The 22,958-nt window shown below is 27.1% G+C and overlaps 5 protein-coding genes across 9 annotated transcripts; 4 read left to right on the forward strand and 1 right to left on the reverse strand.

The window, feature by feature from the left end:
* Positions 1-35: 35 nt before the first annotated feature.
* LOC113789390 (BRO1 domain-containing protein BROX-like) lies at positions 36-2,327 on the forward strand. Its single transcript, XM_027338919.2, has 6 exons — positions 36-464; positions 551-737; positions 813-1,086; positions 1,155-1,396; positions 1,455-1,596; positions 1,683-2,327. The coding sequence occupies exons 1-6, from the start codon at positions 158-160 to the stop codon at positions 1,791-1,793; spliced, it is 1,263 nt and encodes a 420-aa protein (XP_027194720.2). The 5' UTR covers positions 36-157; the 3' UTR covers positions 1,794-2,327.
* A 154-nt stretch (positions 2,328-2,481) lies between these two features.
* Positions 2,482-4,651, forward strand: LOC113789387 (uncharacterized). Its single transcript, XM_027338915.2, has 2 exons — positions 2,482-3,464; positions 3,528-4,651. Exons 1-2 carry the CDS (start codon positions 2,828-2,830, stop codon positions 4,481-4,483), a joined length of 1,593 nt encoding a protein of 530 aa, XP_027194716.2. The 5' UTR covers positions 2,482-2,827; the 3' UTR covers positions 4,484-4,651.
* A 1,228-nt stretch (positions 4,652-5,879) lies between these two features.
* Positions 5,880-9,074, forward strand: LOC113789382 (solute carrier organic anion transporter family member 74D-like). The gene is made up of 5 exons (XM_027338910.2): positions 5,880-6,360; positions 6,456-7,050; positions 7,107-7,644; positions 7,727-8,106; positions 8,173-9,074. The coding sequence occupies exons 1-5, from the start codon at positions 6,034-6,036 to the stop codon at positions 8,562-8,564; spliced, it is 2,232 nt and encodes a 743-aa protein (XP_027194711.2). The 5' UTR covers positions 5,880-6,033; the 3' UTR covers positions 8,565-9,074.
* Positions 9,075-9,203: 129 nt separating this feature from the next.
* On the forward strand, positions 9,204-12,559 carry LOC113789383 (solute carrier organic anion transporter family member 74D-like). Its single transcript, XM_075821727.1, has 5 exons — positions 9,204-9,862; positions 9,935-10,535; positions 10,591-11,128; positions 11,195-11,574; positions 11,651-12,559. Exons 1-5 carry the CDS (start codon positions 9,536-9,538, stop codon positions 11,941-11,943), a joined length of 2,139 nt encoding a protein of 712 aa, XP_075677842.1. The 5' UTR covers positions 9,204-9,535; the 3' UTR covers positions 11,944-12,559.
* A 628-nt stretch (positions 12,560-13,187) lies between these two features.
* On the reverse strand, positions 13,188-22,892 carry LOC113789455 (uncharacterized). Of its 5 annotated transcripts, XM_075821734.1 has the most exons (5): positions 22,582-22,892; positions 21,621-22,504; positions 20,376-20,414; positions 14,235-14,771; positions 13,188-14,125 (listed from the first exon to the last, which is right to left on the reverse strand). In XM_075821734.1, the coding sequence occupies exons 4-5, from the start codon at positions 14,614-14,616 to the stop codon at positions 13,218-13,220; spliced, it is 1,290 nt and encodes a 429-aa protein (XP_075677849.1). In that variant the 5' UTR covers positions 14,617-14,771; positions 20,376-20,414; positions 21,621-22,504; positions 22,582-22,892; the 3' UTR covers positions 13,188-13,217. The 5 variants fall into 5 exon arrangements, with proteins under 5 accessions (XP_075677849.1, XP_075677848.1, XP_075677846.1 ...); XM_075821733.1 differs by lacking the exon at positions 20,376-20,414; XM_075821731.1 differs by lacking the exons at positions 21,621-22,504; positions 22,582-22,892 and adding an exon at positions 21,111-21,372.
* Positions 22,893-22,958: the final 66 nt, after the last annotated feature.

Below are 22,958 nucleotides of genomic sequence, written 5' to 3' on the forward strand. Positions count from 1 at the left end.
TCTATTTCTACCTATTTGATCAACGATATGTTAAAATATCGTTGTTGTTTTGATTAATCAAAACAAAATAAAATAAAATTCTTTTTTTCCTGGAACGTAATTTACTTGAATACTTCAAATCAAATTAAAATCATAATAATAAAATTTAGCAAAAAAAATGTCTCAATGGTATCATCGAAATCCTTTGAAAAGTACTGCACCAATAAAATTTAATCTACCATTAAAATCGGCACAAACATCAGCCATTCAAATATGTGTTGCATTAAATAAAGCTCGTTCAACAATTATTGAATTAGTTCCTGATCCAAGTTCTGATGCAACAATTTTGGATGAAACAATCAAAACCTATCTATCATTATTACAAGGATTTATTCTTTGTTTTCATTCGGATAAAGATCGTCAACCAACACAAACATCACGTTTACGAAATCTGATATTATTTAAATGGACCAATTCGGTTATCGGTATGAAATGGATTCGATTAGATTGATAATTTTCATTCATTGTTGTAATCATTTGTTATTATTTAATTTTGGTTGATCAACAATAGGAACTACTGAAAAATATAATGATAGTGTTTTTGAATTAATTTCAATTCTTTATGAATATGCATTATGGTTGATGAAACATTCAACTTGGATTGCTGCACAGGATAAAATCGATATGGATTCAGCAAAACAGGTACATAATTCATTAAAACGTGCTGCTGGAATTTTCAATTTTATTCAAACACATTGGTAAGTTGTTCCTTGTTTTTGAATTCGAAACAAATCATATTCAATCTTTGATCATCATCTTGATGTGTGTTCAAGGGTTGGACAAATGTCGGAAAAAATTGTTCCAGGTTCAGATTTAGATATAAACGTTATCAATGCTTATCAATTAACATGTCAAGCTGAAGCACAAGAAGTAACTATTGCACGTGCAATTGAATTAAAACATAATTCATCATTAATTTCATCATTGGCTCATCATACATTGGTTATGTTTACCAAAGCTTCAACATTGATTAAATCATTGAAAAATAAAATGTTTAATAAATGGCTAGCATATTTGGAATTGAAAGCAGCTGTTTATGAATCTTATGTAAGTATTATTGTTGTTGTTATGAACCAAATATTCGGAATTGATATTCATAATCTCGATTATTATAGGCTTATTGTTATCTTGGTGAATCATTATTGGAACAGGAAAAATGTGGTGATGCAATACGATCATTGGATGAAAGTGAAAAACATTTTCAACGTGCAAAAAAATTATGTCGTGAATATAGTTCGATTAAAGAACAAGTAAAAAATGGTTTAAATGCTAAAATTGATGAACATTTATTTTTTCGTAATCTTCGACCATTAGTCGAACGAATTAAAGAAAAATGTTTACGTGAAAATGGTTTTATGTAAGTTGATTTGAGATCGATTGATTCAAAGTTATTAAACTTTTTGAATTGCTTACAGCTTCCATCAAAAAGTGCCTATCGACTGTCCACCGCTTGAATCAAAAGCAACACATGGTCTAGTTGCACCAGAAGAATTTACATTACCACCATTGAATGAATTATGGAATAGTGAAGCTTATTTTGCTTTTGATATTGCTGTTGTAAGTTGTTATTTGGTGTTTAAAATGATTTCATATTGAAATTTGATATTTTCTTTTACTCTCTTTTTTTTGATTGATCAATCAAGGATCAGAAAAAAATCAACAAAGAAAAAGAAACACCGATTGAAGAGATAAAAGAAAAACCAATACAAACATCACATGATCAAACGAATGAAAGTGGATGTTCAATACAATGAATAAATCAAATATCCATCCAGATTCGTGGAAACAAATTTCAAATTAATCGAATGACAATTTTTTTTGTTTTCTAGTCTAACCTCAATTATGTATAACGAATAATAACGAATAACAAAATCATTATAAGCAATAATCTCTACTTCAATCGGGCAACTAATCAAACGCGGTTATATAAATATTTTATTACATTGCCAAAAAAAAATTGTCAATGTTTTTGTTTTATTTCTTCTTTATCATATTATTATTGTATGTCAGATTTGATCATCATATTAAAAATGATTTACTCTACACATAATAATAATAATAATAATAATAATCTTATGGAATTTGAATCAAATAAAGTGTTCGACAGATATACAGACAGACAACAAATGAAATGAAAAGTGTTTGATTGATTTATAATGAAATTTTATTATTATAACTAACCTTTTTTTTCTTTTTCTTTTCTTTTGGAATGGTTGTTGTTTCTTTTTTTTTTTTTGATTGTCAGAATATCCTATGTATAACAGTAATAATAAAAATTTTTATGATTACGATTCATGATTACAGCTTTTCTTTTCTTTTTAATAAATTTTTTGGTAAAAAATGTAATCATTTCGAATGTTAAGATAAAAAATGATTATGTTATCTATGAAAAGGATATGAATGAGAATCGAATTCTTTTTGAAATCCACATATCGTTCCTGTTTGTGGCTTTTTTGGTTTGATAAAATTTTTAAAAAATTTTGTATTTAAGTTTTGCTTTTAGTTTTTTTTTGTATTACGACAATCCAAAAAAAAAGATAGTTTTAATCTCCGTTTCGACATACTCCGTATCGTGTTTCACGCAACAACAACAAAAAAACTGAAATAAAAAACCATCTGTTGCCATTGTCAACCAAATAAGTATGCAAAACATTTATCGTTTTCTCTTAAAAAAAAATAGAAGAATAAGTGGAAAAATTAATCATCAAAAAGTTTTTTTTTTGATTAAACAAATGAATGATTGATCGGGTGTTATGGTTATCAATTGATCTTATTAACAACTTTTACAATGATTAAGGATATTGGTTACAAAATCGATAACAGCAGCATACCAACAGATCAACATATTATCAGCAATAATAATAATATTATTTCGATTGCCGAAAACAACAATAATACTTTTGTATTGATTTTGGTATTCACTAGTTGGTCAGAATTTCTGAATTCTATTTATCGCGCAATGGATTTTGAATCATTTTCATTAACAAATAATTCCGGTTATAATATATCGAAATTAGTTTTGGATTTTCATAATGTTTCACGTTATGGTTTAGATTTTCGTCGATCTGATGCAACCATACTTGATCATGATCTTCAAGAATATGCCTATCAAATGGCTACATTCGGTATTATGGCCGGTATTCTTTTTGCCATTCTAACTTTCATACTATTTACCTTATGTTTTTGTATTTGTTTTTTTCGAAATTCGGTTAAAAAACCAGTGAATCAATATGAATATCAACGTAATCGTCGTAATAGTTGTTGTCGTTTTTCATCAATAATCATTATATTAATTACATTTTTAACGATGGCAACATATATTTTTAGTTTTATTGGTCAACAACAATTTAATGATTATAATTTGGAAACTTGTCAAACAATTCGATCATTTGTCGATAAGATTAAAGATACAAATAATCAAACAGGTAAGTTTGACAACATTCGTTTGATTCTTCAATTTCAACTTTGTTTTTTTTTCTTTTTTACAGTAAAAATTATCGATATTCTTGATCCTTTATTAGATGAAATAGATTTATCAATGAAAAAAATCAAAAAAGATTTGGAAGAAGTAAATATACAAGAAATTAAACAAAAATTTCAAAACATTGAAACTGAATATAATGAAGCCATCGGAAATGTAAAACCATCATTGAATGATATCCGAAATCAGATGGGTGATGATGGCAATTTTAAAGAAATTCTTCGTCAATTAGATAAATATACAAATCAATGTGGTGATTATCAAAGTAAAATTCAAAAATTCTTATTGATCATATTGATTGTAGTATCATTGTTTACAATCATATTCATTATTGGTCTATTTAATGGTTGTCTTCGTGGTTGTTCATGTTTTTTTGGCTTTATTTTTATGTTAATTTTGGCATTATTTGGTACAATCAGTTTTATTGGTCTTGTTGGTGGTTCAGATTTTTGTCTATATTCAAAACAATTATCACAAACACTTGAAATGGATCAATCATTAAGAAATAATTTAGATTATTATTTTTATTGTGAACCAAAACGATTATCCGAATATGGTTTTCATTTAACCGATACGAAAGATTTAGAAAATCTATTCAATGAAATTCATCAATCTATGATTGATGGTCGGCAACAATTGACAAAAGCTGATGATTATTTTAAACAAATTAATATTCAATGTCAACAATATGAATCGTCATTTGATTCCGTTAAAAAAGTTTGTTCCGATATACGAACATTGAAACCAAACGTCGAAAAATTAAGTAAAATAACCTTCGATGTTGACAATATTTTACAACAAATTGAATGTCCATCAATCACACCAATTATTAATAATTTATTAACAAATATCTGTACAGATTTTTATAATTCATTTTTTCTATTTTTTCTAAATTCAATTTCGGCTGTAATGGGTTATTTCCTATTACTTTGTATTACTATTACTATTCTTTTAACTTTTTGATAATTCTTTTCTATATTTTTTTTTTTTATAAAAATAGATTTTTCTCGAAACAAAATATATCTGTCAATTTTCTTATTATCATCATGAAGTCTTTCTTCCCATTTAATTCTAGTTTTTCATTTTCGATATTGAATGATTAAAAAAATTTTCAAGTTTTTTTTCCAAACATTTCTGAACATTTTGTTACAAAATTTTATTTCATTTTATTGTTGTTCATGTAGCTTTTGTTGCTGATTATCTAATCATTATCCTCATCATTGTTGTTGTTTTTGTTAAAAATTCAAAAGAAAAAGATTGAAAACTTGTTTAATATATTTGATTTCGAATACGAAACTATTTCATTAACCTTCAACAACAGGAATAGAAAAACGCAATAATAACAACAAGTGAATGGATTGACAACAATCAATATGATGTAATGAAGTTTTAGACCGAAAAACAACATGAAATGAACATTTCATCATCACAGATATTGTTTCATGAAAAAAAAATAAAACATCTTTTCCATTCAATTGACTGATTTCCGATTTTTCAAAATAAATATTAATGATCATCGATCATTGGCCCAAAAACAAAACAATAAACATCAGGTAAGTCATTTTGATTTACAAACATTTTGAAACAGAAATGTGAACAAAACAGAAATTGACAAAAACAATTTCCAAATCCAAAAATCAATGTCAAATTTTGTTTGCTTTACACAGAAACAATGTACGTGTGTGTGTGCATGTTTGACTACTGCATAATCATAACCTGTTGTTTGTTTATTTCTTTTAATTCACTTCTTGATTATCATCAAAAAATGATGATCATCATATAGAAGAAGCAATGTATTCATAGTTAACTGATGTTCCATAATCATCATCATCAATTAATGATGTTGATGAAATATTTCATTGAATTTAAATGTTTTGATGTTTGATATTAACCCGCGATCGTACAATATCCAACAATTTATTATTCAAACGAGAAAAAAAAATTTGATGATTTGGCTAAATTCGTCTTTTACTGATTCGTTTTTCATTCGATTGTTGATAATTTTTTTTTGTTCGTTCGATACAACGATCAACAACAAATCGATTCAAAATTCAATCGAATTCCAATATCTTTGTTTGATAACAAAAATTTTTTGATTCAAAGAAAAAGATTAGATTTTATATTTCTATTTTTGTTAATCAAGAAACGCTAAAATGATCATCATTGATGGTATTTGCAATACGATCCATTTAATTATCCATTAATTGATTGAATATTCGATGTCTGTATGAATCAATGATAATAAGGAACAAAATAAAAAAAATACATATATCTTTGGCAAACAAAATCGAAAAATTAACAAACAAGAAAAAAATAAAGAAACCCTTTATATACCTTGTTGTTCATTTTGATTTATCTTATTTTTTTTTTTGGTAAATCATAATCATTAGAAAATTTTCTTAGGAAGAAGAAAGAAATTATTAATTTTTTTCTTCATTTTTTTACATAGTTTTTTCCAATGTTATTGAAAATATAATTCTATCGAAATAAGAAGAAAATTTAATGACCAAAAAATGTCCAATAATCGACAATCGATGGATTCGTCCATCGCCGTTAAAAATTCGAACAAAATTTTAACAAAAAATCATTATGTTGTTGATGATGATGAGGAAGATGAAGAAAAATTAACATCCTGTGGTATTGGTTCATGGCGTCCAAAATGGTTACAATTTTTTTCAAGTCCAATATTTTTTCTTATCAATCTATCATTGGTCGGTATTATACAAAGTATGAATGGACCGATATTTTTTTCAACAATGAGTACATTGGAAAAACGTTATGCATTTGATTCAAAAATATCTGGTATCATTTTGATTGCCGATAATATTTCACAATTTATGGTAGGTATTTTGGTTCTGTTAGATGATGATGATTTTTTTCTTCTAAAATTATAAACTGATTTTGATTTATTATCTTCTGAAATACCAAATACTAGATTAGTCCACTTGCTGGTTATCTTGCTATACGTTTTAATCGAGCAAGATTGATTGCTGTTAGTGAATTGTTTTTAGCATTTGCATGTTTTCTAACAGCATCGCCATATTTTATTTATGGTCCAGCGGAATTATATGATCACCATGATAATGGCAATATGACTATTGGAGTTAATAATAATTGGTTAGTGAATATTACACAAACAACACCGATACCACCGATAATCAATGGACAATCATCGATACCGATAATAACAGCTGGACAATCTGCATCATCATCAATATTTCAAAATTTAAAAAATCATAAATCATTACAAATGTGTTCAGATAATAATGCCGAAATTAATGAAATGAGATGTTTGGATAAACGTGGCCATACAAAATGGCTTGCTGTTATAATATTATTTTTCGGTTGTTTTTTCAAAGGTATCGGTTTTACCTGTTATTTTGTTATCGGTTTTCCTTATCTGGATGATAATGTTGGTAAAAAAAATTCACCAATCTATATGAGCATTATACAAGCGATACGTTTAATTGGTCCAGCTTGTGGATATTTATTGGCATCATTTTGTCTAAGATTTTATGAAAATCCTTTGGGTAAATATTTTATGATTTTTGAATTTTTCTTATGTTATTCTTTATTTATTTTATAGCAAATGTAGGAATTACACGAACAGATCCACGTTTTGTTGGTGCATGGTGGCTTGCATTCTGTATAACGGGAACATTATTGTTTATTGTAACATTACCGATGTTTTTATTTCCGACACAATTTAAAACAGCTTCATGCAAAGCAACTAAAATGAAAAAACGAATGAAACAAGCCGGTGGTAGTTTACAGGCATTTAAACGTTTTCTTACAAATCCATTTATTATGTTATATCTTGCTGGCAGTATATTCCGTTATATTGGTATCGGTGGTTATATAATGTTGAAACCAAAATTTATTGAATCACAATTTAGACAATCATCATCATCGGCTAGTTTTATAACCGGTACAACATCAATCTTACCAATGGCTATTGGAATATTATTGGGTGGTGCAATGTTGGCATTGTTTCGGCCAAATGCTCGTGCTATATTGATTTATGTTTTTTTCGCTGAAGGTTTATCAATTTTTTCAATGGGTTCGGGAATGTTTTTAGGTTGTGATCCGGTACAAATGGATGGTAATTATAATTCATTAGGAAGGTTTGTTTAATAATGATGAAATATTTTCGATTATAAAATGATTAATTTCATATTTAATGTTATTTATTTATTTATCGAATAGATTTACAATGAATGCACCATGTAATCAAGATTGTTCGTGTACAACCAATTCATTTGCACCGGTTTGTGCTCCCGATGGACGAACAACATTTTTTTCGCCTTGTTTTGCCGGTTGTCGAGAAATATTTATGGCAAATCAAACATTAACCGATTGTTCCTGTATAAAAGATGTAAATAATGATAATCCAGCTCATATTGGTTATTGTCAACGTGATATTGATAAATGTACAAATTTAGTTCCATATTTGATGGTTGTACTTGGTGGTTCTATTGTATCAGCAACAGCACGTACAGCTAATGCATTAATATCATTCAGATCGGTCGATCCAATGGATAAAGGATTTACAATTGGTGCTGCATCAGCATTTATGGCTATTTTCGGTATTTATATTTAAATATTTTTTTCAAAATCAACAAATATTATTTATTTTCTTTTATTCGAATTAGCATTCATACCATATCCATTAATATTTGGTAATATTGCCGATGCTTCATGTAAAATTTGGGAATCACGTTGTGGTAAATCAGGAAATTGTTGGCTTTATGATCAGAAAAAATTTCGTACATTTTTTCATGGCGGTGTTGCATTTTTTTTGACATTGGGTAGCATATTTGATTTTGCAATGATATTCTATGCTGATCGTATTAAAAATTTCTATGGTGATGAAGATGAAGATGATAATAATATTGATAATGATGATGATGGTAATAATATTGATCATGAATCGCCACCAGTAATGATCCAAGAAAGAAATACAAGACAATTATCAAGAAATTTTCCACCAAAATCAGAAATGCATGAATTTAGCAATCAAAATATGCCAAAATACCAGAAATAAAAACAACAACAAGCCTGAAGAACAATCAACTTTTAAAGAATATTATTTTGTTGAAAGCTAAACAATCATAACAATTTTTTTCAAAAATTTCAATACTGGATTATCAAAATTATCATACACCAAATTCAATTATAAACTAACTAACTGTTGTTGTTCTGATCAAATATTATCAACTAATAATTATGTTTTCATATTTCACTATAGTTTGTTTCACAATAGCCAAAAGAAAGAGCAATAGAAGATATTTGTGAAAAATTTCTCTTTTTTCAGACAAAAAATCAAAAAAAAAGAAATGTGAACAAACAAAGAATACAAGTTTTTTTCCACTACCTAATCATAATTATCATTAATTAAATAATGTTTATTATAATGATGTTAATAAGTTTTTTTTTCATATAATATTCTCATATTTCAATGAGTTTTACATTTGTTGTTTTATCATTCGTTTATGTTCGAATGTTTCAATAAAAATTATTCAAGAAATAAATGATTTGATGATTTTTTTTCTGATTTTCTGTTTTTTTTCGGCTGTTTTGATAAATTTCCTATCTTTCGTTTGATAATTTTTTTTTTATTGACTTCAAAGAAAAGATTAGATTTTTATTATTACATTTTTGCAATGAAGAAACGATGAAATGATCATTGGCAATACGATCCATTCAATTGATCGAATAATCATCGCTGTATCAATGCTATCGATGATATCATCATAAGGAAGAAATAAAGAAATCTTAATTTTATTGGAAAAGAAAACCGAAAAATTAACAAACAAACAAAATAAAGAACCCTTGATACCTTACTCATTTGGATTCATCTCGTTGGTCAATCATCATCATCATCATCATCATTATCATTTCATTACAATATTTTCTTTAGAAAAAATAGAAATTATTATTTTTTTTTTAATTCAAATTATTTTCAATCCGGTTATTGTAAATATAATTTTACAAAAAGAAAATTGGTCAAAAAAAATGTCCAATAATCGAAAATCGATAGATTCGTCCATCGCAGCTAAAAATTCGAACAAATTTTCAACAAAAAATCATTATGTTGTTAATGATGATGAGGAAGATGAAGAAAAATTAACATCCTGTGGTATTGGTTCTTGGCGTCCAAAATGGTTACAATTTTTTTCAAGTCCAATATTTTTTCTTATCAATCTATCATTGGTCGGTATTATACAAAGTATGAATGGACCGATATTTTTTTCAACAATGAGTACATTGGAAAAACGTTATGCATTTGATTCAAAAATATCTGCTATAATTTTGATTGCCGATAATATTTCACAATTTTTTGTATGTATTGTTTTTTTTTGCTGATTTTTTTATGATAATAGTTACAATATTTGATTATTTTGAATTAACAAGATGAGTCCCATTGCTGGTTATCTTGCTATACGTTTTAATCGGGCACGATTAATTGCCTCTGCTGAATTACTCTTAGCATTTTCATGTTTTCTAACAGCATCACCATATTTTATCTATGGTCCAGCTCAATTAGATGAACATCATCATAATGGTAATATGACTATTGGAACTAATGATAATTGGTTGTTGAATATTTCACAAACAACATCGACAACACCAATACCACTGATAATCAATGGACAATCATCAATACCGATAATAGCAACTGGAAAATCACCATCAATATTCAAAAATCTTAATAATAATCATAAATCATTGCAAATGTGTTCAGATAATAATGCCGGAATTAATGAAATGAAATGTTTGGATAAAAGTAGCCATACAAAATGGTTGGCTGTTGTAATATTATTTATCGTTAGTTTTTTCAAGGGTATTGGTTTTACATGTTATTTTGTTATCGGTTTTCCATATTTGGATGATAATGTGGGTAAAAAAAATTCACCAATCTATATGAGCATTATACAGGCAACAAGATTAATTGGTCCGGCTTGTGGATATTTATTGTCATCATTTTGTCTAAGATTTTATGAAAATCCTTTGGGTAAATATTTTATGATTTTTGAATTTTTCTTATGTTATTCTTTATTTTTTTATAGCCAATGTAACAATCACACGAACAGATCCGCGTTTTATCGGTGCATGGTGGCTTGCATCCTGTATAACGGGAATATTATTATTTATTGTGTCATTACCGATGTTTTTATTTCCAACACAATTCAAAACAGCTTCAGTCAAAGCAAATGAAATGAAAGAACGCTTGAAACAAGCCGGTGGTAGTTTACAGGCATTTAAACGTTTTCTAACAAATCCATTCATTATGTTATATCTTATCGGTAGTGCGTTTCGTTATATTGGTATCGGTGGTTATATAATGTTGAAACCAAAATTTATTGAATCACAATTTCGGCAATCATCATCATCGGCTAGTTTTATAACCGGTACAACATCAATCTTACCAATGGCTATTGGAATATTATTGGGTGGTGGATTTTTGGCATTGTTTCGACCATCTGCACGTTTTATATTGATTTATGTTTTTATTGTTGAAAGTTTATCAATTTTTACAATGGGTTCGGGTATGTTTTTAGGTTGTGATCCTCTAAAGATGAATGGTAATTATGACTCATTAGGAAGGTTGGTTATAATAATGATGAAATATTTTCGATTATAAAATGATTAATTTCATTTATTTATTGATAGATTTACAATGAATGCACCATGTAATCAGGATTGTTCATGTACAACCAATTCATTTGCACCGGTTTGTGCTCCCGATGGACAAACAACATATTTTTCACCTTGTTTTGCTGGTTGTCGGGATATATTTGCAACAAATCAAACATTAGCCGATTGTTCCTGCATACAAGATGTAAATAATCCAAATCAAGCTCATATAGGTTATTGTCAACGTGACATTGATAATTGTACCAATTTATTTCCGTATTTGTTTGTTGTACTTTGTGGTGCTATTGTATCATCAACAGCACGTACAGCTAATGCATTAATATCATTTCGATCTGTCGATCCAATGGATAAAGGATTTACAATTGGTGCTGCATCAGCATTTATGGCTATTTTCGGTATTTATTTTGGAATAACTTTATAAAAAAATCAACAAATATTATCCATTCATTTATTTTATTTTATTCAAATTAGCATTTATACCATATCCATTAATATTTGGTAATGTTGCCGATGCTTGTTGTTTAATTTGGGATTCACGTTGTGGTAAAACAGGAAATTGTTGGCTTTATGATCAGGAAAAATTTCGTAAATATTTTCATGGTTTTGTTATATTTTTTATGGCATTGGGTAGCATATTTGATTTCATAATGATATTCTTTTCTGATCGTATCAAAAACTTCTATAATGATGATGATGATAATACTAATGTTGATAACGTTGATAATGATGATGGCAAAAATATTGATCATGAATCCAAGTTATGATCCAAGAAAAAAAAATACAAAACAATTATCTAGGAATTTTTAACCAAAAATCGAAATGCATGAATATAATAATCAAAATATGCCTAAATATTAAAAATGAAAAAAAAACAACAAACAACAACAAGCCAAAAAACAACAACAACATATAAAGAATATTCTCTTGTCAATAGTTGAATAATGATAACTATTTTCACACACAAACACAAACTTCATTGTTTTTTCCTATTATCATCATTATGATCGATCGATCGATTTTTCTTCCGAATGTCTAGAATATATGGAATTTGAATTATATGCCAAATGGATTCAAATTTATCATCATCATCATCATCATTCGTTGTTGTTGTTGATCCATTCATCTGAAACACAAACAACACACATCTTTAGAATTTTTTTTTCTTTACACAAAGAATTTGTTTTTTCGATTGCTTGCTTTTTATTTAATACAAACACACATACATTGTAGAACACACACACCGATCGATCGATCGATCGATAGACATCCATATGTCTACCATATTCATAATTTATGAAATCGACAAATTCATTTTTTTTATTTTCTATTTTCTTTTTTTGTTGGTTGAAAAAAATTTAATCAATAAAATTGCCGGAAGGACATTTTGTTTGAAAAATAATTATAAAATTAAATAATGTAAGATAATTTTCGTTTCGTTTTTTTTTCGGTATCATTATTGTATGACGTTGGCGAAAGATTTATGGTTGAACAATTTCAGTTAATCAGATTTTTTTTTCTTCACACCCACACATCAAATGAATTTAATGATACGATGTGCCAAAAAAAATAACTTTTTTTCCTTGTTTGTTCTATTGTCAAAATTGGGTAATGAAAATGAAAAAATCATGTTGCAAATCTTTTTTTTTTTTCTTCAAAAGTTAAAAGTGACACATCAACATTGTTGTTGCTGTTGGAACAACAACCGATGAACCTAATACAACCAACTGTCAAATTAATAGAATTCGAATGATCAGAATAATAACAACGGACGAAAAAGAAAAACCGTTGACATTTTACCATTTGTGCATTGTTGTTGATTTTGTTTGGAATCGTTAAATTCATCAACGATGTCTGTATCTAGAACAATAATTCACATCCAATGTTGACAATGAAAGAGAGATGAGAGAAAGAAAAAAGAATTCAACGACACATCATTCTCTTTTGTAACAACCTGAATTAAATGTTTTCATCAACATTTTTTTTGTTGTAAAAATAACAATAAAAAAAGTAGTTATTATTTAATTTTATTTATCTATTTTTAAATTAATAAAATCATTATGAATGATGAAAAAAGAATTGTTAAATAATGATGATGATGTCCATAATGTTGTTTTGTATTTGTCATTGTCGACTTGGTCATAGTGGTCGTCATTGATGATGATGATAATTGATAATGAATAGAATGGGCACTATTACGGAAGATTAATTTTGGTTGATAATGTTGATCCTGTTGACATTGTCGAAATGTTGATTCATCCAGACGCCATAGATTAGCATTAATTGAGTGACATATAGCATCATGAATTTGTGATGAATAAATTTGGCGATCTTTTAATAGCCAGTAAAGGCTGCAATCATTACATTGTAATGGATTTGTACCATCACCCATATTAATCGTATTTTTGGCATCAATATTTAGAAAACGTTCAAATATTGTTTGCGGTATTGATGTTAGATTATTTTCCGATAAATCTAAATGTACCGGACGATTAACTTGTTGAAATGTATCCAATTCAAAACAGGATAATTTTAATTGATTTTTTCTTAAATCAATAATTAATGGATGACTTAATGGTTGTGCTAAATCGAATGCATGTGCCGATATTCGTTGTAGACCATCATTATGTTTTGAATGTATCCGTATGTATCGTAATGAATTTAGCTCATAAAATGCATAGCTTGATATTTGTGTTAATGATTTTGATAGGATATGTAATCGTTCCAAACGTAAACGCTTTCTATTATTATTTATTTTCAAATTTTCAGTATAATAATTTCCTTGATCAAATAATGATGGATTATAATAATTCATTTGAATATCACGAAATGCATAGCTTGGTATCATATCTAATTGATTTAATTCCAGATACATTTCCCTTGCCATCTGTAGTGAACTTAAGGCATCGAATAATTGATTGATATATTTTTGGCCAAGTTTATTTTCGCCTATTAAAATAAAATTAAATGAACAAAATAAGTGTGAACAATTAATGATTAATGGCATTATTCCTGTAATCATTCAGTACAAATTTCAAAAATCAATCAATTTCCTTACCTTTAATCTCTAAGTATTTTACATCATTATTGGTACCATTGAATACATTTGAATGTATTCGTATCAATGATTTCATATCATACATAATAATACGTTGAAAACGTACATATTGAAATAGATTATCATCCAATTCATTCCAATAATGATTTGATAATATTAATTCATTAAATAATGGTTTTGGCATTTGATTTGTTATTGTTGTTGATGATGATAAATGATAATGTATATTGGATAACATTGATTGTTCAATAGCACGAAATACATGCAACAAACTATAGGTCATTGATTCAGTACAGATGATATGTTCATTATGATGACATTTACATGGATATAGTATACGATCTGATGGACATTTTACAGCCATATCGGCCGATACAATCATTATAATACGATAAAATGATTCACTATATTCATCATTTATTAATGTTGTTGTTGATGATGATGATGAAAATTTCAAACGAAATGTACATATATTTACCAGATGAATAAATATCACATTGCTTACATCGGCTAAAAACAATACAAGTAGAGTGTAGACTTTTTTTTAACATCCATCGAATTTGAATCAGAAAATTGAATTTTTAGCGGGAGAAAAAAAAAGAAACGAGAAAAGAAAAATTGAATTGAATTGAATTAAATTAAATTAAATTAAATTAAATTAAATTATTTGATGTTAAGTAAATAAATATTGTCAAACCACCATCCACCCACAAAATAATGATTTTGCAAGTTAATTCGGATTTAAATTTTTTCAATCAATTAAAGTTAATCTTGTTGTTGTTATTATTGTTATTGTTTGCTGACGCAATATAAAAAAATTGGAGATTGTCATGTGGTGATATTCTGATGATTCATTAATATTTTTCTCACCCAAAAGTTTGTGTAAACATTCTCAGTTCAGAATTTTTCTTGTTTTTGAATTCTGTTCTGTGTTATTATGTTTTTTTTGTTGGACAAAATATTTGTTATTGATGATTAATTTTTTTTTGTGGATTCAATTCATCCATGATGAATTAAGTAGTGATTATAGAATATTCTCACTCTCTCTTGCTATTTTCATCATTATCATCTGATTCTTCTATCAGTGGAATTTTCCATACACTTTACATACATCATGCTGATGATCGATGATTTTGGTTAAACACCAATAATGGAAACAAAAACGATGAAAAAGAAAAAACAATTTTGTTTTGCGGGGGTGATTATGGTGAAGAAAAACTGGGAAGTCAAAAAAACGATTCGTGTGCAAAATTGAAAAAATTATAATTTTGGGTTGGCAGTTGTTGAATTCTGTGCTGATGATGATGATGATGATGATGAAAGATGCAATTTTGCTTTGTTATTTTTTGTTTGGAATGTAAAATGTGTTGAAACAACCACCAACAATGTTTGATTTTATTAAAATTTTTATTTCACTTTATTTTCTGTTGACGAATGCACAATTTGTGTGCATTGGCTTTTTGATTTAACCTCGGCAAAGAAACAACGTTCGTAATTAATTGTTTTCGGAATTCAATTATCATCATCATCATCATCATTATAATTGCAAAATAGACAATACAATTTCGTTATTGTTTATTTATTTTTTGTTTTGCTTTTTGATGCACATTTATTCGGATGATCATTAACAGTTTTCGTTCTGCTATTAATATTTTTGTTGGTTGTTGTTGTTTTTTTTTTTGAATGTAAACAGAGTGTTTGAATTGTGCAATTATTAATAGAATTGATAAATGAAACAGAATTAAATTCGAGTTGATTCGGGTGAAAAATCGCTTTTTTTTTGGTTCTCATCAAATGAATCTGTTGTTGATGATGATGATGATGAACATTATTCTATATTCGAATTCTATTTCAACTTAATCAAGCACGTATATGTACATTTAGTCAATAATTCTTTTGAAAAAAAATTCTGTTTCCTGTGTGTTGTGTGTGTGTGAAGACCGAATGAAATTCAAAAGAAAAATCTCATTTATAATTCAGACATCATTGAGAGAGAAAATGTCAATATGTTTACAATCAAACTAAAGAAAAAACGAATTTCAAATCAACGACAAACTTGAACAAAACACAATGATGTGACGATTGAATTTTTTTTCTATTTCAACACAGTAGATGTTTGTAACGAACAAAACAAACATCATTTGTATCGAAATAGTAATAGATGAATGATGATGATGATGAAAAAAATAAATATTGATTTTTGGAATCAGGAAAAAGAAAAGAATTAGCAAAAAAAAAGAATTCAACAACAACAAAAACTTTTCTCAACAAAACATTTTTGAAACATTTAAAACATTTCATTTTGGATCAACAACAACAACCAAAAATGTTTTCTGGAATCTGAAAAAAAACCATTTATTTATTCGATTGTAATACCATTATCATCATCATCATCATTACTATTGAATGGTCGAAGAATCCAAAAAGTCAATTACCAAATATAGTTTTTGGACCTTGAAATCTTTCAGTAACAAAAAAAAAAAGAAACTTTCAAAATGATGATTGATTTTCATTTTTTCTTTTAAATCGGAAATCGAAAATGACATTTTGCTTTGTTTCGATATTACTGGTTTGAAGAAAAAAAATAAAACATTTTCATCAAAAATGAAATTTTGTCCATTGGGATCACTTTATACATCATCATCATCATCATTGAATAATATTTTTAAAATGAAAAAAATAGATCTTTTTTCCTGTGTGTGTGTGTTTTGAATGTTAAATTTTTTTTTCGATTCATCTGAATTAGTTTATTTTTTATTTTTTGGCGAAACAAAATTTCAAATTCTAATCAAATTCAAATCATAACTTTTTGTTTCTGCTAAATCATTTTTTTTTCGCTGTAAAATCATCATTCTTCATTGATTCCTTGGATTATTGTTATTGGATGTTTTTTTATCATGAATCAAATAGGAAAGAAAAAAAACCCGTAGATATTCCCCCCAAAATACCAACGCACTATTATTAGACTTTTTTTTACCATCTAAAAATTGACTAAAAAAATTTTCGACTAATTTGATGTTACTGTTATCATCCAAAACATACACATTAAATTCCTATTATCATCATTGTAATAATGACGCTAATTATGGAAATCATCATTTGTGAAAAAAAAATCAAGAAAATCCTGCCTGGATCAAAAAAAAACGAAACAAAACGAACAATTCCTATATATTTTGTCGATTTTTATAATAAGAATTTCATATTTTCTCTTTCACTCTCTTTTTCATACATTATGAAACACAGAAAAAAAATCCAAAATGTTATCATTTCGGTTTGTCTTTGTGTATTTGTTTTTGTTTCAACACTGAAACAATAATAATAATAATAATTCTGAAATGTGTCTGCTCTGGTTAATTCATTAGATTCATTATAATTATTATTATTATTTGTTATCAGCATCATTAGAAAAAAGTGTTTGTTTGTTTTTCTTCGTTGTTCAGTGTGTGAAAAATAATGATGATGATGATCATAATTATATCAATGAATGAATGAATGAATGAATGAATGGATACTAATGAATGGATGCTACATCCGCAGGCTGTGTTTGTTTCACTTTAGTTGAGATTAACTTTTTGTTTTTTTGCTGGCTGGCTGACTGGTTGATTTGTTTGAACCATCGAACTGAACCAAAACATCATCATCATTATTTTTCTGTTCATGTCTGGTATTTTTAAAATGGTTTTAATTCTTTGGTTGTTTCAATGCAAAAAAAAACCGTTGTTTTTTCTCAGTTCTGGTTGTCCATTTTGAGAAAAAAAATGAAAATTTTCAAATTAAAAGTAAAAAATTGGACATTTTTTTCACTCAAAATATCACAAGTATATCATCATCATCATCATTGAAAAAGAACTGGAATTCGAGAATATGAAATTCTCTTGAATTAAGCAATGTTGTTGTTGTTGAACAAGCAAAGAATATTCTTCGACCATAACTTTTTTGTATTGAACGAAGAAAAAAATATGGAAAAAAAACTACGATCATTTAGTACAGCTGTCGAAATTGCAAGCAAAAATAAAACAAACAAACAAATATAGGTGAAACTTATGAAAAGAAGAAAAAAGTTTGGCTTTTCCATCTACACACACACCCACCACACTCTTTTATTCCATCATAACAATCCGAATCGAAAACAAAATCCGTCGAATTTCAAAGTAAAACTTTTTTTTCTGCAAATGATGATGATGAATCAAACAACAACAACACACAGTGAATAAAACATTGACAAAAACATTTGTTAAGTTTGTTTGTCATATATTCGAATATCAATTGAATAAAAGTAAAAGAAAATTATTTGATTTAATAAGAAAATTAGCGGTAAAAAAATTGAAAATTTTCTAAAAAAAGAAATTTCTGAAAAATATTCTCTTTACATAATGATGATGGTGAAGACAAGAATTTCTTGTTACTTTATTTTATTCTTTTAAAGTTTGGTCACCAATTTTTGGTCAATAAACGCCAGAATAAGAAAAGAAATTCGCTTGAAAATAAATCGAAAATCAATGCAAAGCGAAATAAAAAAAATAATAAAAAGGAAATCAAATAAAAATCCATAAATTGCAGGAATATTCTTGCTTTCTCTCTCTCTCTTCCACTGTTGTAAATAACAGAATTCAATTTGTTTCAAAAAAAATTTTGAATTTTTGAATTAAATTTGTTTGTTTGTTTGTTCGTTTATTTGTCATTTGCACACCGCACCACAACATTTTTTTTTTTTTTGGTCGTTGAATAACCAAAATCTTGATATGATTGAAGAAAAAAATCTGGAAACTTTTTATACGATAACAAACAGAAGAAGAAAAAAAAAATAGTAATAAGATCGGAGAGGGAAAAAAATTCGTATGAAACATTCGTATGAAAAATGATATTGATGTGTTTGGGATCTCATTATAATTGACTAAAAAAAAAAATGGAATTGAATTCAAACAAACAAATTCTGTTTTTTTTATACACAAAGTTTATCATTATTTTTTCATTCTTTTTCACATTTGGTATATTTTTTCCTACAGAATATTGGCCGGAATCAAGTTGGTTTATATTTATATTTTTTTTTTTGTGTTAATGATGATGATGATAATTTGAACTTTTTTTTCCCAAAACCCAACATTAGTCCCAAAAAAAACAAACAAACAAACAATCCAATTACATAACAAACATTAAGATTATTGTTAATTAAGGAATTAAATAAAGTGAGAGAGATAGAAGTGCAAACGATAATGTTAATAATAATAATAAAGAAACAAACTTACTTAAATTTGTCTTCATAATCAATTTGATGTAATAATAATGATAGCCGAAAAATAATTGAACTTTTTTCTCCTTCTTCTTCTTTGGTTAACAAAATGAGAAATAAATTAACGAATAATCAATGAAGATGACCACTAAACAGACACACACACACAAGAATCTTGAAAGGCACAGAAATGTAATCAAATTGAAAGAATTTTTTTAAAATTTCATTTTTTTCCCGTAATTTCTTCAAAAGAATATAATATTCACACTACATATATTCATCGTTAGAATGATACAAAACAAATGAAAGAAAATTCTGAATGAGAAGAATCCTGAAATTCTTTTCGGATTCTTTCGCCCACAGAATCTAAGCGCATACTCTAACTGATAAAGAAAAGAAAAAATGAACTTTCCAAATCGAAGAAGAAAACGAAGAAAAAGTTTGATAAATTGGAGTTTGCGTCAGAAAAAAAAGTCAAAAAACAATCTGTGGCCGGCCATCTATGGATCCTTGTAAAAGAAATGATTTTTCATTTTTTCTTCTTTTCATAAATTGAGAAATTATTGAAAATGAACAGAAAATATTACTTGCAAAACAATTTAACTCTTTTTTTTTGTTTGGATGAAGCAAAAAATTGAATCGGGACCCTTGTGACATTTCGAAATTTTGATTGCGTCAAAAAAAATGGTTTTCGATTACGATTCATTAATTTTTTTAACGAAAAAAAAATTGTCATTTTCGATTGCAAGTATTAGCTTGGTTGACTGATGATGAATTCTTTCAATTTTCATATTTCAATTTTATTTTGCAATTTGGTTCGTGTAATGATGATCTTGATGATGAAGAAAATTGGTTTTTTATGTTAATTTTTGTTTCTGTATATATTTTGTGTTTCGACGAGACAACCTTACCTTTTGATTTTTGTGATCAAAGTTTAGTCGTTTCGTTCTCTGGATGTTTTCATAATTACGGTTTTCAAAAAAAAGAAATGAAATAAAAATTAGTCTTTTTTTCATTAAAAATCTCAAAAATAATCTTGTAAATGTTTTGGATGATTAACTTTATTGCCAGAATCTTCCAGAGATTTTTCTTTATGATTTTTGATGATTTAATTTTTCATTGATTAATTGATTTGATTGATTTTTTTTAGTGCAACCAAGTGAGTGAGAGAAGGAGAAAATCGATAAATAAATAAAAAAATTCTCAAAATAACCATTTAATTTGATGATGGTGGTGGTGGTGGTGGTGGCGTCAATAAAAACAACCAATCAAATTCGTATCGATTTTTTATTATTATTATTTTATCCCTTATTACATTACTAATTCATTCATTTTGGTTGAACAAATATTTGTGTTTCACATCCGAAATTGGAAGGAAAAATTCTGTGGTTTCGATGATGATGATATAATGGTCAACAACATCATCAAATGATGACCCACACCAAACAAACAAACAAAAAGTTTATTTTCAGCTTAATGGAAAATTTTTTTTTTTTTTAAAAAAGGTTTTCCCGAAAAAAAAGTTTGCTATTTTTCTGTTTTTCTACTTATTATTATTATTATTATTGAGTTAAATTGACTTTATATTTGTTTCAGTGTACAATTTTTTATTTGGATTTCTTTTCAAAAAAATTTCGATTACTTACCGAATCAATGAATGAATGAAATAGACCAAATAGAATTTGTTCTCTATAAAGTGTGTAGGCTTTATTGAATTTGATGTACTTTTTTTGCTTTGGTTGTCAAATATGTTTGTTGTTGTTGTTGTTGTCCGGTTGTTGGTTTTGTCAAGAATAATCGAAAAAAATTCTTATTTATCAACTTCAACAAAAAAAAAAACGTTTTACGAATTATAAAAGAAAATTTTTTCTTCTTCTTCTCTCTTCACTTTTAGAACTTATCAATTGACAATTGTGAAATGAGAAACGTGTTCTTAGGCTATTCGAATAAATTTGAATGAATGTTTAGAGAAGAAAAGAAAAGAAGAAAGGCGACAACATTGATTTTCAAAATCAAACATGGACACACATACATATAATAGAATTTTTCATTTGGAAATTTTTCGTATTCTTAATATGAAAAGAATTTTTTTTTCTTCAATTTCGATTTGTATCAAAAAAAAAGTTTGAAATAAGAAGAAAAAAAAATTTGCTTACGGAATGTTTGTTTGATGATGATGATGATGATACATGTTACGTTTAGTTCGTGATGATAATGATGATGATTCTCTCTAATAATAATAATAATTTGTTAGAGAATTACATTTGATGATGATGGTCCAAAAACATTTAATGTAAATTGTTGGAATGATGTAATCCGTTGATGATGGTGATGATGAATTATTAAAAATCAAATGAATAAAAGTTTAGTCGAAAGTCAAACAAAACAAAACAAAATTCTACTTTCAATTTGGGCCGATCAAATTCTGATTCGGTATGCATGAGTGAAATTGAATGAAATTTTTTCTGTTGTTATTTCTTGTTTGTCATCATCATCATTCTATATAGATTCTTGAAATTCTGTTACCAATTTCTTTCTTCTTTTTTTTTGGTTGATTCAGAATTATTTCATGTTATCGATTTCATTCCATACATTGTTGTTGTTCCATTCATTATATCATTTATCAGTATTATCATCATCTTTAGACATTTTTACCCATATTGATTATTTTTCTTCAATCGTTTGGTTAGTAAATCAAATATAAACACACAATAATTGTCTTTCGAAAGTATAAAATGATTCCATGATGATGATGATGATATTTCATGACCAAAAAAATATTAAAAACAGACCCGAATAATGTCATCATCATCTATTTGGCTATGTTGGTTTTTTTGTTGTTGTTGTTGTGGACAAACATTGAATCGATGAACAAGAAAAAAAATGGAAAACGATGTAATAATCGGGAATATGGCGATGGACAATGTTTTTCTTTCACTATCTTTTTTCTTTTACTTTTTTTTTGTTCATTGTTTTTTTTCGGGAAACAAGAAACCAAGGGAAAAATTCATTCTGGAACAATGTCGAAATTGTTGTTGTCCTTGTCATTGTTATTGGAATAATAATAATAATAAATGATCCAAAAGCAGAAAAAAACGGAATATATAATATACTTACCTAAATACTCAAACATTATACACGAGAAAAAAAAAATTGTTAATGATGTTTATCTTTTTTGGTACATATTTTTCTATGATTACATCTTGTTCTTCCGCCTACTTTTTTTTCGTTGTTGTTTTCACCAAAACAAAAATGATGAAGCTTCATATATGGTAAAATTATATGGTTTAAGAATCTTTAAAAAAAATGTTTTTTTTAGCAAAAACAAAAGTCACATGATTCAAATCATCGAGCGAACGAAAGAATTTCGAGCAAGAATTTCGAATGTTTATATGTTCGAACAAAAAAAAACATTCGAAATTTTTTTTTCCGTTGCGTTAAAATTTGCAACCGTTCATAAATGATATGATCGATTGATTGATCAACAAATATAT

Source organism: Dermatophagoides pteronyssinus, unplaced genomic scaffold (assembly GCF_027571235.1).
Source record: "Dermatophagoides pteronyssinus isolate colony J.1.1.1.1 unplaced genomic scaffold, Derpt_VIB-CSIC_2022.12 sq0012, whole genome shotgun sequence".
Classification (NCBI taxonomy): domain Eukaryota; kingdom Metazoa; phylum Arthropoda; class Arachnida; order Sarcoptiformes; family Pyroglyphidae; genus Dermatophagoides; species Dermatophagoides pteronyssinus.

Coding starts and splice junctions, on each gene's coding strand:
- LOC113789390 (XM_027338919.2), top strand. CDS start 158: ATGTCTCAATGGTATCATCGAAATCCTTTGAAAAGTACTGCACCAATA. Junction 465..550: donor ATGGACCAATTCGGTTATCG/GTATGAAATGGA, acceptor GATCAACAATAG/GAACTACTGAAAAATATAAT. Junction 738..812: donor AATTTTATTCAAACACATTG/GTAAGTTGTTCC, acceptor TGTGTGTTCAAG/GGTTGGACAAATGTCGGAAA.
- LOC113789387 (XM_027338915.2), top strand. CDS start 2,828: ATGATTAAGGATATTGGTTACAAAATCGATAACAGCAGCATACCAACA. Junction 3,465..3,527: donor AGATACAAATAATCAAACAG/GTAAGTTTGACA, acceptor TCTTTTTTACAG/TAAAAATTATCGATATTCTT.
- LOC113789382 (XM_027338910.2), top strand. CDS start 6,034: ATGTCCAATAATCGACAATCGATGGATTCGTCCATCGCCGTTAAAAAT. Junction 6,361..6,455: donor ATAATATTTCACAATTTATG/GTAGGTATTTTG, acceptor ACCAAATACTAG/ATTAGTCCACTTGCTGGTTA. Junction 8,107..8,172: donor AGCATTTATGGCTATTTTCG/GTATTTATATTT, acceptor TATTCGAATTAG/CATTCATACCATATCCATTA.
- LOC113789383 (XM_075821727.1), top strand. CDS start 9,536: ATGTCCAATAATCGAAAATCGATAGATTCGTCCATCGCAGCTAAAAAT. Junction 10,536..10,590: donor ATTTTATGAAAATCCTTTGG/GTAAATATTTTA, acceptor ATTTTTTTATAG/CCAATGTAACAATCACACGA. Junction 11,575..11,650: donor AGCATTTATGGCTATTTTCG/GTATTTATTTTG, acceptor TATTCAAATTAG/CATTTATACCATATCCATTA.
- LOC113789455 (XM_027338993.2), bottom strand. Junction 14,126..14,234: donor AAAATACTTAGAGATTAAAG/GTAAGGAAATTG, acceptor TTATTTTAATAG/GCGAAAATAAACTTGGCCAA.